The following is an 18,445-nucleotide window of genomic DNA, read 5'->3' as shown; positions in this document are numbered from 1 at the left end:
TCCTAACCACCTGGCCATGCCGGGCCCCGATTTTATGAACTAAATCTTTTCATTTCGCACATTTTAAAGGGTTATCTGCCTTAGGGATCGAACCTCGAATTTAAGGTTTAAAAGTCATCACGTTTACCGCTGAGCCACCAGGGCGGTCAGTTAAAGCGCTACCTTGTAGAAATAACTTAATACAATTTTTCAGTTGGTTCAGACAGACTCGGATTCGCCATTATCTATTTTCGTAAATCTTCATATTTAAAAAGATATAAAATAAAAACCTGATATTATGAAAGTATTGCTTGTGGGTTACTTAATTAAATACCATCATGAACATAATAGTTTTGAACTTTGGTACATTTTCCCAACAAACCAAACTTGGTGCGATCTTTATTAAATAAAAAGTTGAAATAAGAAGCTAACCTTGCTGTCATAAGCAGATTGCTTGATAACTTCTGGAGCCATCCAAAACGGAGTTCCAACAAATGTGGTTCGTTTGACTGTGTTAGTCAGCTGACCTGCTACGCCAAAGTCTGCTAATTTTACATCTCCTCTTTCAGACAGCAAGATATTGGCCGCTGCGAAGTGGGAAAACTAAATGTCGTTAACATTGGTCACTCAAAGGAAGTACTATAAATACTGGTTACTAAAAATGTATATAGTAGTATTGTTAACACTATTTTACTGAAAAATGAACATCTTCATAATGATCATTGAGAGAAAAACATAGCACTGTTAACACTAATCATTAAGATAATATAACACTGTGAATGAGGTTCCTAAAAAAGTAAAAATATTTACTTTGACTGATTATTGAAAAAACAGATATTATCATTATTGAGATTCAGAATGCCGTTGAAAAGTTGAAATTGTTATTAACAAACATAGAAGTATTGCTCAGATTTTTCTTCAAAAAAAATGAAATCACTGTTAAGGTAAATAATCAGGTCTGGCACAGTTTGATGGTTAGGGCGATCTATTCGCAATCTCCGAATCGCGGATTCGAATCCTGACATTGAACATGCTTATCCTTTCGCATGGATTTTAACATAAGTATAAACATAATTATTTGAAGATTATAATTAAGATTCTTACAAAATGTAATAACATAGAAGTTTTCGCAAATAAAACCAAAGATACTGACTGCTTTACCTGCTGGTGCTATGATAATTTTCATGTGAATATTTCCAAGATTTATTGTTATTTTTTGAAGTATTTGAGTGAAAGTATCAGGCGTAACATTTTGTTTTCAAAAAACTTATTTTATTGTTGATAATGTACTCAGTTTGTTCGATTTACTCCAATTTGATGTTAAGCGTTAAAGTGATTGAATCAAAACGATTTTAGTGCATTTCCATTTAATTTTCTGATATTCGCGAAATGTAGGTCCCTTACTATCAAAAGCCTTAAATTTTGATTTTGTACAATGCCAAGGTTTCGACAAATGAGATGTTTGAGTGGGTGTTTAGATGTAAGGGGAACTAAGACTATCATAATCTGAGAAAAAGCGTGTTGGCCATTATTTAACATTAACCCTATTTCTTTAAAAACTGTATTCCAGATGGGATTTGTAAAGTGAATTTACTGTTACTGTAGCTTACTACAGGTTGCAGGTAGTAACTTTTGTAGATAGTTATCCTGACTAATGGATTCTATGCTTTTGTCATTAAAGAAAACAAAAGGAATACTTCGTCTTTACTTTGTTAGATGTTTCTGTTTTATTTGGAAAGACTGCTGACAAGTAAGAAGTTATAGCTAACTTAAATTGATTATTAATATCTGTAAAGTTTAAATTCAAACTGATTTGAATGATTATAACATTTTGCAACACAAAATGTACAGAGACCTTTTGTTATATGTATTAGAAGTAATTCCTCCATTAAGCTTAATGGTATCTTAGTCCTATCAGTTGTGTGTTCTTGTTGTTTTTATCGTGAATTCAGGAACAAAGTTTAAGACGTTCATAGAAATAAGGATTAGTGGAAGTTAGCAATTGTGAGAAACGTTTATCTTTTCTTTTAACTCTGTCATTTAGTCCAGTTGAATAAAGTAATCACAAGTTTGGTCATCCGGTAGTTTCTCTTTCTTCTAGTTTAGCTCAGTGGATCATTTAACATATTCTATTGGTTGAACTCGAAAGTGCAAATGTAACAGAAACAGCGTTAACTCTGGTTATTGAATATTATTTACTGGTACGAACAATAAACGTTAATATATGTTTATTCTACTGAATATTATTTACTGGTACGAACAATAAACGTTAATTTATGTTTATTCTAAAAATATTGTTATATGTATAGACTATAGACTGAAATTTATAGGTATTCGAATAAACCTAGGCGTGGTCTTAGTTCAGAGTGTGCTGGACGTGGCCTAATGGTTAGCGTGCCGGACTGTGAATATGAAGGTCCGTGGTTCGCATCTCATTGCCGCTCTTATAGCCGTGGACGTGCTATAAGAATGGTGGCCAAGTCCTTCTATTCCATCAAAGCAGTCCAAGTGTTTGCAGTGGGCGCTGTTGACTAGCTGTCTTCCTTCTAGTTTATCAGTTCAAAATTAGGGACGGCTAGCTCGGGTAGCCCTTGTGTAGCTCTGTTAAGACTAGTAAGCGATTGTTAAAACAAAGTTGGTAATGCACCTTACCCTTGATATCTCTATGAAGTATACGCTCCGAATGCAGGTAGTCTAAGCCTTTCAAGACTTCTCGCAAGATGATGGCAATGTAACATTCTTCAATCTTTCCAGCCTTTAACAGATCCAGTGCCGAGCCCCCTCCTAGATACTCCATAACAATCCATAACTTGAAACCCTATTGTTAAAGTATACAACGTTTGAAAGTAAGTTTAATAAACAAAACAAGCCGTCCTTCAGATTACGGACTTGTTCATTATTGCATATTTCATTTCTTTTTTCTCTCTCAATACTCAGTATAAAGAACTGACCCAAAAAACTGAATGATGTCGTTCAATTTGTACGTAAAATACACAGGAAATCCCAACAACAATTAGTAGGTTTAAGTGTAATATTTTTATTTAAAGTTTATGAGTGACGCATACGTTATTATGGATCCGGTAAGGCTGTAATAATCAGTCATGGCTCTACAAAAAATATGATATATCGGTTATTTAGAAAAATATTTAAAAATCTGTTGGTCTAAATATAATTTAATTGAATACAAGAATATTGTTTAATTAGTTTTCTTTTATATTAAAACGCCATACACTTGAATTATAATACACATTACTACACACTTACCCGCACACACATTCATACATTGATATATATAAATATTATTTATTATTTAAACATATGTTAGGTCCAATATTCTAAAAAAAAATTATAAACTCTGAAAATCAACAGAGATAAATGCATTACAGTTTCAGTTTAATATTATAAAAATCTTACGAATATCGTTTATATTTCTAAATATACTACTATAATACTATAAATAAGAATTAGGTTTCGATACCCGTGGTGGGCAGAGCACAAATAGCCTTTTGTGTAGCTTTGTGCTTAATAACACACAAAAACATCGTATATAGAACTAATATTGTGAAATGTTTTAATAAATCCTGTCACCCCTACGTATAGGATAAGATAGTACACAAACTACATTAACTGGGCTTGGATGGGAACACTTCATTGCTAACAGACAGGGGTAAATAGTGCATATCAGACTTAATGTAAATTCGCAATTAAAAGTACATATATATTTTTTCTATACAAACCAAGCTATAGCAATGAAAGTTTGAGTGGATAATATGCAGATGTTTAATTAATTTCTTTTGCCTATATTGTTTTATTAGACATTCCTCCAAGAGATGTTTTTCTATGCAAAAAAAAATCTAACTGCATTTACAAACAGTCGATAATTCTTCAGTTCACTCTTTTTTATTTTCTTTCTTAACTTTTATGGCTTTGGTCACTATAAACACCCTCATATCCGCAATAAAACTTTCGTTACGACAGTTTCACGATTGTTGGGACTACTTTTTAATCACAAAGTATATTGAGACAGCTTCTTTTGCTTATACTTTGAAAAAATATTCTAATAAAAAATAGTTCATAAAACAGAAAGAATTAACTGCAAAAGCATTTCATGTGGGTAGTATAACTTCTCACCTCGTAGATGCTTTAATGAGAGAACTCAAAACTTTAATCTTTCAAACTCTAGATTAAAAACCTCTTTCGAAAACACAAAACATTATATTGGTAAGCCTACATAACTTAACCACATGATTTAACGAAAGAATAACTCAAAACTTCAGTTTCATAGTCCTACGTTATAAAAACTCCTTTTTTATCTTGAAAATACCAAATACTCTGTCGTTAAGCCTTTACAACCGAGCCACGTGGTTTAACGAAAAAACAAATTTAACCTCTGTGATCATAGATTATAAACACTTTTCTTTGGTCACATCGTGCTGCTGTAAGTTAATAGTAAAGAAAACTAACACGAAATGTCCTGGCATAAGGAAAGATAAAGTATTTATTAGTTGTTTCAGAAAACTTGCTTCGGTAATACGGTTACCATCATCAGTGCTTATAATGTTAACCGTATTACCAAAACCAATTAGCTGAAACAACTGACAGTATTTTTATTTTTCATTATGCCAAACAATGTCCTTTTTGTGTGTATGTGTGTTTTGTTTTTGTTTTTTTACTTTTAATACACCTCTAAAGAGAAGTGTTTATAAGGTAGGATCTCAGATGTTATATTTACTCTTTCGCAAAATCATCTGATCAAATTGTAAAGGTTTAATGATGTTTGGTATTTTCAAGATAAAGAGAAGTGTTTATAAGGTAGGATCTCAGATGTTATATTTACTCTTTCGCAAAATCATCTGATCAAATTGTAAAGGTTTAATGATGTTTGGTATTTTCAAGATCTTGAAAATATCAAATACTTTAAACTTTTAGAAACCTATGAGAAACAGTGCCATAAACCCCCTGAAAACAAAATGCTAACAACACTTTACTCCTCTAACTTAATTGTCATCGCTAGACTTTTCATTCTTAGAAACCAAAGTACGTCTACTTAAACTGAGTATCAAAAACTAGTAAAAAAAATCATTCACATGTTAAACTTTGAAAAAAAAATTAATCAACTTTCTGAATTCAAAACATGTTTTGATCAAGATATTCTTCCGCGTTTACTGGTAGCCTAAAAATGCACCCATGACAACTGTGGCATATGTTTTTACTGGACTATTAAAAAAAACATCCTACTGATATTATCACTGATTTCGTGAAAAGCGAATAATTTAAACTTTATATGAATAAAATATAAAGAGGTGAATGTCCTCTACAAAACAAATCTCACTACTGGATAAGCACGGACGGATAACTTGATTGTGAGGACGTGTAACGAGGACAAGAGGAGAAAGATAATTTCTTAATGTTCAAACTTAACTTCAGGCAGAATAATGATTTTGTTTTTGTCAAATACACAACCAAGTGCCCTAAATGGTTCTTGTAGTGTGCTACGCGTTATAAAAGAAACGTAACTGAGATGCATTTTTTTTTGTTATGTTTATATTTTTTTCTTTGTATCATAGAAAACTACTAAGAAAATCTGTCGCCGTCCCTAATTTTGACTGTTGACCAGAGGGAGGGAACCAATCAGCAGTACCACACTACCCACCATCCACGCTATGAAGTGATATCGTACGGATTCAAAACCGTCTCGCTAGCTCCGAAATCTAGAACTTAATCACAGGGCTAACGCACGCCTCAATTGGGATGGAAAAGTAATTTAAAATATATATAATTAATAAGAGATTAAAATAATAAGGCATATTATGGTAGATATTTACATGTTCTTAAAACCATAAACAATTTTTTTTTTATCATGACAGTTACAAATATATTCTGTGTGTTTTAAACATAAAGCATTATTTAATGGTAACAATTAAGTGTTTTAGGACAATAAAATAGTCTTAAGAATGAAGAATCACGTGTGTTTAAAGTAATAAACACTGTTTAATGGTGATAGTTACGTGTGTTTAAAGTAATAGAATTTTATTGTAGTATATAACATCTTATGCTAACGAACTCGATCTAAAGTTCGGTAGTCTGTTTGATATTACAGGTTTATCAATAAGAAGAAATTAATAGCATCTTGATCAATAGATCACGCTTCCACAGCATAAGGCGTTATGTACCATAATAATTGATATCTTGTAAATCACTGATATAAATAGCATTTCAATCGAGACTTTATGTGTTGCATCCCCGATCGATATGATGAGCTCTGGTATTGAGCGAAAGGCTCCGTAGGCAGTAGCATACGGAACACAAGGTGTGTAGTTGAGATATTATTACATTTTTCTTACAGATAAACCTGTAGTTTAGCTCCAGTATAGAAAGATTTGTAAAAAAATATTATTAATCATATCGTGAGGTAATGTTACACAAACTAAAATTTGAAGTATTTTTTAAAGGTGACAGTCACATTTGTTTGAAACAACGGAGTATTATTTAATGGTGCTACTTTGAAACTGCGAGTGTACAACACAATAAAATACTACCAGTAATTTGTTGATAGCTGTTTTGCTGTTGTAAATAAGAATTTCATGCGTGGTTCTATTATATAAGGTTTTGTATATTGAGGATAAAAACATGTTGAAAAGGTTCTATATGCTAATTAGTTAAAGGTTTAATTATTTATTATCTTATAATACCAACATATATAAATAAATGATATTATAAAAATAATCTCAAAACTACTGACCTGAATCGTTTTAACTATTGAAAAATATTATGTTATAAATTTGCTATTACAAGAAATGTATTGTTTGGCATACATCAGTAATAGTTTTAATAGTGAGTATTGTTTAGCATACATCAGTAATAGTTTTAACAGTGAGTATTGTTTGGTACACATTAATAATAGTTTAAACAGTGGATATTGTTTAACATACATCAATGAAACAGTCCCTATTTAGGTTATAAGCACACGTTTTTATCTTGAAAGCGTACACTGTAGATAGTTGAGTTAGCTCATAATGACAGTCACGTCTGTGTTAAAATTGGGTTATAGAGTTTATACAAAAGTTAAAAGATACCTCTTCATTTAGTGTCAAAAAAAAATATTGAATCTTATGTCTCAATTCATTTTAACCCTAGAATTCCTGTTGAGGCTTAACCCATCTTCTTTTGTTAAAGATATTTTCATGAACTAATTATGTACTGAAATGATTGCCGGTCCATTTTTTTCTTGCCTTTGACCTTTTGCACCATCTCGGGCGTCTATAGGATTTTCTTGGACGAGGGGGGAGGTTCGTTTCTGTTCATGGTGCATCTTTGTTAGATATGTGTCCATGCATATATACATATATGCATGAACACACACATATCTATTTAAAAATACCAGAAAAACTGTACTTGTGAGGACCGGAACTCAATGATGAACAACTTACGTTGAAGTAATTATTCATGTAAGTTTTAGAAATAAACCGGATAGTAACTAATCATTAGTTTATACGTCACAGTCATACGCATGTAAATCCCTTTTTAATAACTATTTTGCGGCTTATTGTATGATACAAGGTAGACATACCGTCATTTCAATCCTTTGATTGAAGCACCATATCGTACCGTATCGAACTGGTTAGGATTATGTACGTATGAACAAAGAGCCACAACCTTCTCAAGCGTATTTTGTCTCCACAGTGTAAATGAACACAGTAGGATATATCCAGACCAAAACTGATTTTACTGTGCGACTCTTGCATGTTATGGTACTGCCTACTCACATTCTACTAAGAAACTGAGAAACTGGCTGTTCATCATGTTTGAACACAGTATGGTTGTGTTAAGGATAATGGCTTTGCTGTTAGCTACAAATAGATATAACTACTCGTGGAATTAATGTTTCCTTGTAGTCCAAGAAGGCTGTGGTATAAGTGACGTTAAAGTTGAACGTCGTCCTTCTTCAAGCGAAATGAAAGGGAAGTACGATAGTTAGTTATACGATCTTTAGTAGCATCATGGGCATCCATGGTACTAGATGCACTTTCGCAGGATCCCCGAAAGTGCTCTGTTTCAAGAGTGAATAAAACCAAAATTAAGAGTAACAAATATTATTATTTCTTGCTTTTGAATTTCATTTGGCATGTTGTGTTGTAGCCTACAGAGTGCATATAATTCTTCTCGTAATTCACGGCATGCGCACGTTTTACTGACGTCATGACAGTACAATTTGCAACATTAAGCGTCCTTTATGTGACGTCATGTTTGTGTCTACTGACTGACAGACAGACGACATACTACTGCATAGTAGTGCGAGTGATTAAAACAGGTAACCCTTCCAGGCGGCCTTCGGTCCCCTTTCGGAGGAATAACCCACCCCGACAACACGAGAAAGTGTTTATATTAGTTTTAAACATGCTTTTGTGGACAAATGATTATAAAACGTTCATACATACCTTAGAAATCTATAATACATCCTAATCATATAAGGTGCTAAAATGAGACAGAAATTGATAAATCATTAGACTTATACTCACTTTCAGCTCATAAAACCTAATACGAACCAACGCTAACCCTGCTTAATCGTAACGGGTTTCGACTATCAATGCTTCTAGTCATGGGCGTCCGCAGAAATTTTTCCAGGGAGGGGCAAAGTATTGTGAAATTGTAAATTGAATACAAAGTTCATATACACATGCTGAATGAATAGAGAAATAATTATGCTTCTCATTTTTCAAGGGGTGGGTGGGAGGAGCAAGTGCGAAGACCTATGCTTCTAGTAAAGTAAAAATAACTATATCGAGGCAAAATCAGAAACAAGGTTCGTCTTTAGATATGAAATCGTACGTTTATAACTTATCTTAACGAGGTATCCGTACAATTTCGCGAGTTATTTTGACACGGGATCCCGTATTAGTTCAAGACTTCTCTGAAGTGATCTATGACTTCTGCAGGTACATTATCAAACTCGTTGTGATCCCCTCTATGCCAGGACCCACAATATTTCTTTCTTGTGAGGTGGAGTAAGATAGAGTCTGCAATTCTCGGCTGAGCTGGTCTTAAGACAAAGCAAGCAATGATCCCTTACTATGTAAGACGTAATTAAACATTTTAATGAGTGAGGTCTGAAAGATGAAGCTGTAGAACCCAAAAAAATATATGGTTGACGTATTAATGAAAGTGCCACACCATTCCGTTGTTCAATTTACGTCAAAGTTTTATAATGCTAAGTACTAAGAGTTGTAATACACCATGGACTTGCCTTGAGAAAGCATCCGTGATATTTCCTGACTTACCTTAAGATAAAATCTGTAATACGCTGTGAATTACCGTGTAGTAAGAACTGTAATTCTTGTTGACTTGTCTTGAGGAAACATCCATAATATTTGGTGACTTACCTTAAGATAAAATCTGTAATACGCTGTGAATTACCCTGTAGCAAGAACTGTAATTTTTAGTGACTTGCCTTGAGGAAACATCCATAATATTTCGTGATTTACCTTAAGATAAAAGCTGTAATACGCCGTGAATTACCGTGCAGTAAGAACTGTAAGTTGTAGTCACTTGCCTTGAGGAAGCATCCATGATATTTCGTGACTTACCTTGAGATAGGAACCGTAATATTTCGTAACGAAGGGACTATCGCATTGGGATAGCACCATAATCTCCTGTTGAATGTCTTCAATCTCATCTTCCGCCTCTTCTAGATCAATAATTTTGATGGCTACCACCTTCTGGGTGTTGTTTTCAACTCCTTTAAAGACTTCCCCAAAGTTACCCTTTCCAATCTTCTCCTGTTTGGTGAATATTTGCTCTGGGTCCACATTCTGTAGAAGAGTGAAAATCTAAGAAACTGACACAAGTTTTTAATATTCCATTACTTACAGCATTTGTTGACATCGTTCACGGGAATTAGTACAATAGTTGAATAAAGGCATAAGTTTTTAATATTCCATTACTTACAGCATTTGTTGACATCGTTCACGGGAATTAGTACAATAGTTGAATAAAGGCATAAGTTATTAAACTAAAACTGAAACTTAGCCAACACTACCACTCTCGTGTTCTTGTTTTCAAGTGCACTTGGTGCTTTAGTTGCCAATTATATCTTCATATACCTCTAATTAACCCCAGTTTTTGGTAAAATATATCGACATGTTATATATATTTTTTATATTAGTATGAGCTATAGGATTCTACAGATATGAAGTTAGACGATAACTAGTCAAAAAAAAGAGGGAAAACAAGAAACAATTCAAGATAGCTGATAAGTTTAATATTAAGGTTATTTAGCTTTCTTTTGAACGCTTAAAAAGTACACGTATGCAATTTTTATGAAATATGTAAACCTTTTAACATTAGTTAACAAGTAGTTACCCGATCAAAACATGTGATATCCTGTTATCAAACCTACTTGATTGACTTCTTTATATTTGGCAAACAGTCTTATAGTCAATGTTGAAGGCTTAAGCCAATCGTTTTGAAAGTTACGGCGATTAAAAATGAAGAAATACAAGTAATTTATCTGTCTTAATTGAAACCACAAGCAACACAAAACAAGTTACTTAAAGATTCTAACTTCAGAATGTTCTAAATTTGTTCATCTGTGACTTTGGAGATTACCATAACAAACTAATTTATCAATTCTACATTTTTTGTGTTGTTTGATCTTTGATCCAATAAAATCTTTAAAAAGGTCTTAAAAAAGGTGTTTAGGCGTATTGGACCAAGGCAGAACCCTACCAAGTTTCAAGTCAACCCGCCAAGAAATGAAGGAATAGCGGTCGATTGAAAAGGTTTTGGAAGAAGAAAAAACAATGGAAAAAGAGTATGTCTCTCTGCGGAGACATAATAGATGCAGTCAATACTTGATTGAAGTGCAAATAATTACGTAATGATTTCAAAACTAGTAATTTTGGTCATTTGTTCAAATCATATACAGTACTTGATTGACCAATAAAGAATGGCTTCTCAGGAGTGAAAAATAATTCCAAGAGTATACAAGCGTACTGTAAATGTGATTCAAATACAAACTGTTTCTTGTAATTACCATATAGAGCAACAGATCTGAATAGGCTGTCGGAAACACAAATGATTTTATTTTAAACAAATACCTTCAGATTGGACAAAAGCCATTGATCGCGTAGGAGGTATGTCATGCTATCACATCACGTACGTAATGCAAAGAAAACAGTTTGGTTATCAATAGAGCTGGAAATAATTGCAGAAGAAATATTTTAATATTAGCAGTTAATCTGTCACAGTAGCTGTTACAGCTCGAAGTTCACCGCAAATATAAGTAACTAAAACATTATTATAACTCCCCCACGGCTGAAAGGGCGAGCATGTTTGGTGGGATGGGAAGTCGAACCCGCGACCCTCGGATTGCGAGTCGAGCGCCCTAACCACCTGGCCATGCCGGGCCAGAGTAAATAAGACATCCAGTACAGTACTTTTGGCCTCGTTTCCATTTTCCCATGCACAAAAACAAAACACGAACGCTTCTGAATTTAAATTTGAACATACTTTTTTTTTGTACACACATTTAAACTCATTGCCTTATCGCTTCTTATGCACATTTTTATCGTATATTGTTATTTTTTTATATCATATACAACAGCGTTCCTGTGAAACACAAGTCCTATACTCACTGAGTAAAGAACACAAAACTAAATACTCATTGCAAGACAATTAAGTATGTAGACTTTCACCTTGGAAACGAAATATCGGGAAGAATTTAAGTAAGCTATGGGTATTTTAATTAAATGTCATGTTATATGCAGTTGATAAGCGTCATTTATCTTGAAAGCCAATATTTTGTTAGTTGAGAAACTAGTTGGTTGGCTCCTCTAACTCAAACTTTCCGGTTTTATAAATCGAGAACCTGCAGCTAAGTGGCAACTTTAATTTACACAACACGATTTTTATAAATTAAGATTATGACTACCTGATTTCGTTGGCTTAAATGTCACGATTCTGTTAGTTGAGAAATTAGTTGGCTAGTTTCTTTACCTTAAACTTCACGGTTTTGTTAATTCAGAAGCTAAAATAGTTGGCTCCTTTAAACTAAACGTGACGATTTTATTAGTGGTAAAACTAAGTTAATTCTTTTAGTTTAGAGAATCTAGTTTCGCCAAAACTAACTCGTTTTTTTTAGCTCAGGAATCACAATGAATAACTCAATTAGCTAAAATTTAAAATACCACCAGTTTGTGAAGCTAAATAAATACCTTAGTTAATTTGTGAGCCCAACTAACTTTTTTTTTAGCCATTATGAAAACATTCTTGAAAAATGAAAAGAAACAAGTAGAATAACTAATCAAATCATTGTAAAATTATTTGAATTATGTGGTTATCATAACTAACTCGGTTTGGGAAGCTATGGCTTTCAGTTAACATTGACTTGGGTTAAACATTTGTTGGTGTTATAAATACGATTTTCATAATAATAACTGAAATATTAATAATAAATGTCTTCTGAGACAGTTATACGTTTTGGATTTTCAACATGGTTGCAAAAGATTATGCACAAGAAATCAATTTAAAAGCTTGGATGAAATATATATACATATTTCTATGTACACAAAATGACATTCTATCTAAAACATTCAATGCCAGCTGTCAATATTAAACATTAAACAATTAGCAGCTGTAAACTAGAGTTATGCATTTTGGCTAATTTCTAAATTATTTTCAACAAAAGCTTTATCCAAAGTTAAGTCTACCACGCCCACACACTACTGTTTGAAATTTTCAGCAAGTATAAGTGCACGAAATAAGCATATTTTTATAATATTTAAGTTTCACTTTTCTTACTATTTATGTAATTGCATGTTAATCTGTATCATTACCGTAAACTTATATCTTCAACGATACAACTCGATAATAATTACGTCATTATCTCTCTCTCTCTCTCACTCTAATAAGATACTCAGCTTATTAAACTTCACTCACAGGAAATTAGTTAAAGTTCCTAAAACATTCACCAGAAGTGTACATTTATGAATCTTATAACTATATAAATATATATTTGTTAAATTGAAAGTAAAGTTAGGTATGTTTGGAAAAGACCACAATGTAGCAGCCACATCACGTGCATAATTAGGTCAAGGGTCTTTCTAAGTGGGATTTAAAATAATTATTTATATACACACACAAATAAGTATACATATAAATCACGTGCAATTCTGAAACATAGGGAGAAAGCATAGCGATATACTGAATATTGAAATGTAAGGATTAGCATTTCTCTTAAAATATCATCCGATGATTGTGCTTGCTCTAAATCTAATTGAATTACGAAGAAAACCTAAGATTTCGTGACTGACAGAAAAATATTTAGGTTTAGTGTACATGAATCATCTCAGACTTCACAACTTGAAACATCACACTTTAAATCTTCTCGAAAATAGTGAATTAAAATGTTTGAAACAAAATTAGACGGACGTTTCTATGCACAGATTCTGACTCACTATACACAAAAGAGAGAAAAAAAACAACGATATAAACACTTCCTATGCAAAAACGCCAAGTGTAAGCTTCATAAATCATTCAAAATACGATACTCTGAACCAGGGGTAAAATTCTGCCGGTATTAGTACCGGGACTTATTTTTTAATAGAATCCCAACTTGAAACAACACAATTCTAAATTCATATATGACAAAACTGCTTTTCATATTTAAACAGATTTACTCCAACTACCATTTTAATATCACTGATCTGGTGATGGTATAGTGTGTATTTAACTTATTACCAGAGAGCATGGGCCATTAGAAATACCCATTTCAATCAACATGAAAAGGTTATTGTAACAAATAAACTACAGGTACTCTAATGTAAGTCATAAATACATAAATGATGAGGACTTCCTACCGGGACTTATTTGAGCTGCTTTGTCTTTTTTTTATGTTCACAGTATATATTTTTCTTTTTCAAAAACAGATCCATTTCACCCACCTGAGTACATCTATTTTTTTCTTTTTTTTGTTGAGAATTTCACCCCTGACCTGAACTAATGTTCGGTTGTCCAAATTCAGAATAGAAAAAAAAAGTTCCAAATATCAACATATGAAATTGCAGCACGAACTATAAGTACGTAAAGCTGGACTCAGGGATAAGCAAGAGATCTGTCCAACTTCTAAAAATACAACAATGATGCAATTCACTGTCATGTATGTGATCCTGTATGCACATGTACGTCAATATCAAGAAGCTTGTTATTCAAGTGCTGAAATAGTTACGCACATCTGGAAGATTCTGGCGCTACGTGGGATTTGCTGGAAGTCATTCTTAAAGTATAAACGCTACTGTATGTTTCATTCATGGACACATAAGATAAAATTTACGTTTCCACTGAAACTTCAAAATCCTCTAGACTCAAAAGCTGTAGTAAGTTTTGTATTTCTTGCCTTTTCAGCAACTAAATCTCGGTTCCATAAGTTTCAGATTGCGGTCTTACGTCTCATAGCATAGGATAAAAATTCGTAATCTCGCAAAACGAACTTTAAAAATTCAATATTCCAATTCCTTATAATTTTCATGATCATGAATATAGAAAATTATGTAAGTCTTCGTTATTTAACTTTTATGAAGAACGAAAATGTTTGAAATAGTAACAGTAATAGCATACCAAATATTGAGACGGCTTTGCTGGTTGTCCCCATGTTTTCCACTTCAAGAAAGAGGGGTTGTATCCCCGAACAGGGCCTGCGACTTGTACACTTCGAGAAGATACTTCGAACCTGCTGCGCATTGTCTACACAAACATCCAATTTTCAGGAATGCAGTCTCCAAACGAGATTCTTCGTCCACTTCTTTTCTCAGACTATTTTGAGACTTTGTTAGAAAAACGTTCCCAAGTTTCTGTGATTCATCGTGAATTCAACTTTGCTTTTAATATGGCGATTATCGCACTTCGACTCTATTTTCACTTTCTTATGAGTTTTTGTTTTTTTTTGTCTGAAAAAATTATGAATGACGTCAAATAAGAAATATACTGTTTATAAGTAACATGGAATTTTTGAACCAATATCTCTCAACACTTCCAAAATAACTGATTATCAGCGTTAGAAATGTAAATTCGAATAACTAAGTGCCACCTGTTTATTTCTGATTGACGCAATTAACTTTTAATAGGGTTATGATTCCATGAAAATACAATTGACCAAAGATTATCCCACTTAAAGAACACCAAACTTATCTCATGTAAGATGTGATTAAAGTTAATAACATTTTTACATCAACATCGTGCTCGAGAAATACGAGGTAAAATAGTTCAAGTGTTACAAAATTCGTAAGGACAACACATTGTGGGATAGTGGGCACAATTGTCTGTATTAGCTATGCGATCATACTTGTAAAATGTCATCCTTTAAAGCAAAGAATCAGGTTATCACCACTATGAAACCACTATAGATTCCGGCAGAATTATTGACTATGTAACCACCACCGTAAACTTAACTACAGCTATCACCTATATAAACAACCCTGTAGAGTCCAGGAAAATTACAGACTGTATAAACACCTCTATAGAGTCCAGAAAAGTTACAGACTATATAAACACCCCTGTAGAGTCCAGGAGAATTACAGACTGTATAAACACTTCTATAGAGTCCAGAAAAGTTACAGACTATATAAACACCATTATAGACTCCAGGTGAGTTATCGACTATATAAACACCACTATAGACTCCAGGTGAGTTATCGACTATATAAACACCACTATAGACTCCAGGTAAGTTATCGACTATATAAACACCACTGTAGACCCAGGAGAGTTACAGGCTATATAAATACCACTGTAGACTCCAGGAGATTTATCGACTATATAAATACATCCATAGACTCCAGGAGAGTTTTCGATTATATTAAAACCTCTATAGATTCTAGGAGAGTTACAGACAATATAAACACCGCTGTAAACTCCAGGAGAGTTATCGTCTAACTAACCACCGTTATCGACCTCAGAAAAATGAAATGTGACACATAACCTATTTTATACATAGTCTTCCAGTACAGCTATCATCACTGAGGAATGAAAGCCTCGGTATTCCATTTTGTATTTCTAATCACGTTAGTAAAAAAAAAAAACACTCGCTGATAAATAGCCAGGAGGCAGTTTCCTTCACACAAACCTGAAGCTGCTTGGTAACAACGTGATGGTGGTACAGGGTGGCACGATCCTTCAACGGATATTTTTACAAATTAGAACAGTTATCCTCTACATGCTTTACTAACCACTGAAGCATGATTATCAGCAAGTCTCAAAACACGATAGCTGGCTCTGGTTTACCAGCAGACCTAATGGAGATGTAAAAATAGATCAGTTGCCGTGAGCAAGCCGCAGAAATCATCGTTATAGAAACTAACCAGTTTTCATTAAGTGTAAATAAGGTCTTGATATACGTTATATATATATATATATATATATACACACTGTATGAATGGTAAATTTTACACACTGTATGAATGGTAAATGTTTACACACTGTATGAATGGTAAATTTTTACGCACTGGTAAAGTTTTTGTTAGATTGTGTGCAAGTTTGTGTTGCATCCGAAGAGATCCTCAGATACTGTTTGAGTTAACTTACTATCTTATTAACATTACTCTTTGTCATACTTCGCTGGAAATAGTAATTATACTGTTTTATTCGAAACTATTTGAACTTTAAAATATTGGAAAGCGAGCAAATAACGAATTAAGTCCTTTCGCGTATTTAAAACATGTAACCAATACAAGAAACTTCAGACTGGAAAAAGGGAGAGAGTTATCCTTAATACCATCCAAGTTTGTTTTTTTCCTTTTGTAGCTAGTATCACATCATTACATTCTGCCACCGTAGGTGATTATATTTTATGTTTAACATCACACTTTCTCACGAATATAATTCGTACATACGTCTCTAAGGAACATTCACTGAGGTCACTAGTCCAAAACAATATATATACCATCTATAAAAACTGAGACAGTATGAACACGTTATTTACATACAAAACCAGTAGCAGTGAATAGCAGCATGAACAATTAATATTTACACAACAACCTTTTGCACTCGTCACAGAAGGTCAGTGTTCCGGTTAACACTGATAATTCACCAAATACGCTAAGATTTTTCAGTTTATTAACCAGTCAATTAACTATATAAATGTCCTTCCCACTGGCTCAGCGGTACCTCCTGAGGTCTTATAACGTTAGAGTTGGTAGCTCGATCTCCGTGGCAGACACATCGCAAATATCCCACTGAGTAGCCTTGCGCTAAAACAAATGTTTAATAGACTATATAAATGAAATAATAATTTATGATATACACTTCTCAAGTTGTAACTTCGCGTTGCTTAACACATAGTTACCTAACTTTTTTATTTTAATTTAAAATCTTCATTTTAATGCTCGGTTTCAGTAGTTGATCTCGTCTGTGTATATCGCCTAGAAAATACGCCTGTGTCTATTTTTCTACTGTTCTTAGCCTTCTCAGATTCTTTTGCCACTTACTAGTCTACAGCGTTAAACAGGCTTTTAAAAAATAAAACTTAAGTTTACTGTCTCAAAATTATCTACCCGTCTATCAGCGCGAAATTGCTCATAAAACGGTTAAATTAACGTTTTTAAAAACATTATACAATGTCTAAATATTTCTCAAGGAACATTAATAAAGAAGTTTTGTAAATAAACTTCGAAAACGTTAATTTATATAAAAAAATTGTATTAACCTTGTTCTCCATATGAAAAAGGAAGAAATGTTTATCTATCTACGTGTACATGTATCTTCTGCCAAACTGGTTATTTCCTAAGATGCAGACCTGATTTAAACTCGTTACTTTACACTTTAAAACAGCAGATAGCGCTGCTGAATAGTTAATCGAACAAGGCAATGTTATTTGGCGCCAGCATCCCTGGTATGAATATTATTTTATTTCAGTTATTTATTTCTAAACAGTTTTGAACACAAAACTCAAGCAAGATTATAGTGGTTCCTTTTTAAACTTCACCTGCTTTAATATTTAAGAAAGTAGCCCAGTTCATTTAATATGACGTTTAATTTGAGTTCTGATTATATTTTTTATTTACACGTGATAACATTACTATATAAATAATAGTTAAAATCTATCATATTTTGGTTGTAACACTTTCGTTAGAACTGTACCTGGTCTTCTATATGTTTTGATATATCGCTGTCTACTATTACACTGTATACTAGACAACCAGACATTTTGCTGTCTCTACAATGAAATAAACACCGAGTTTTGGAAATATACTCACAATGAAAATTATCACTTGGACTTGCACCTATGGCAAACATTTCATTCAAAGTTCACTTCAAAATAAACAGTTTCATTTAGATTCATATCCAAAATAAATATAATCACTTGGAGCCAGGTTCAGGATATAAAAATTATCACTTTTAGTCACCAATATATAATCAGAGTCACATTCAAAATAAAAATCATCACTTTTAGTTACATTGAAGATACACGTAATCA

The 18,445-nt window shown here is 33.0% G+C and overlaps 1 protein-coding gene and 1 long non-coding RNA gene across 9 annotated transcripts in view; one reads left to right on the top strand and one right to left on the bottom strand.

The window, feature by feature from the left end:
* The window catches only part of LOC106470113 (serine/threonine-protein kinase 26-like), a 35,990-nt gene that overhangs the window by 10,617 nt on the left and 6,928 nt on the right, over positions 1-18,445 (bottom strand). For 4 of the 8 annotated variants that reach the window (XM_022398688.1, XM_022398685.1, XM_022398687.1 and 1 more), the window contains exons 2-4: positions 9,564-9,788; positions 2,632-2,797; positions 412-566 (exon numbers count right to left, since the gene is read on the bottom strand). In XM_022398688.1, coding sequence (XP_022254396.1) covers positions 412-566; positions 2,632-2,797; positions 9,564-9,623 — 381 coding nt within the window. In that variant the 5' untranslated portion in view covers positions 9,624-9,788. Of the gene's footprint in view, positions 1-411; positions 567-2,631; positions 2,798-9,563; positions 9,789-14,592; positions 14,794-16,096; positions 16,136-18,445 lie in introns of those variants that run through there. The other 4 variants (XM_022398684.1, XM_022398683.1, XM_022398690.1 and 1 more) reach the window with 3 other exon arrangements.
* LOC111088466 lies at positions 6,421-8,705 on the top strand. Its single transcript, XR_002612981.1, has 3 exons — positions 6,421-6,431; positions 7,262-7,268; positions 8,605-8,705. It is a non-coding gene; the product is annotated as an uncharacterized LOC111088466 (long non-coding RNA).

Source organism: Limulus polyphemus, unplaced genomic scaffold, assembly GCF_000517525.1.
Source record: "Limulus polyphemus unplaced genomic scaffold, Limulus_polyphemus-2.1.2 Scaffold3828, whole genome shotgun sequence".
In the NCBI taxonomy this organism is placed as follows: Eukaryota; Metazoa; Arthropoda; class Merostomata; order Xiphosura; family Limulidae; genus Limulus; species Limulus polyphemus.
This window is presented reverse-complemented; position numbering and strand designations above follow the sequence as displayed.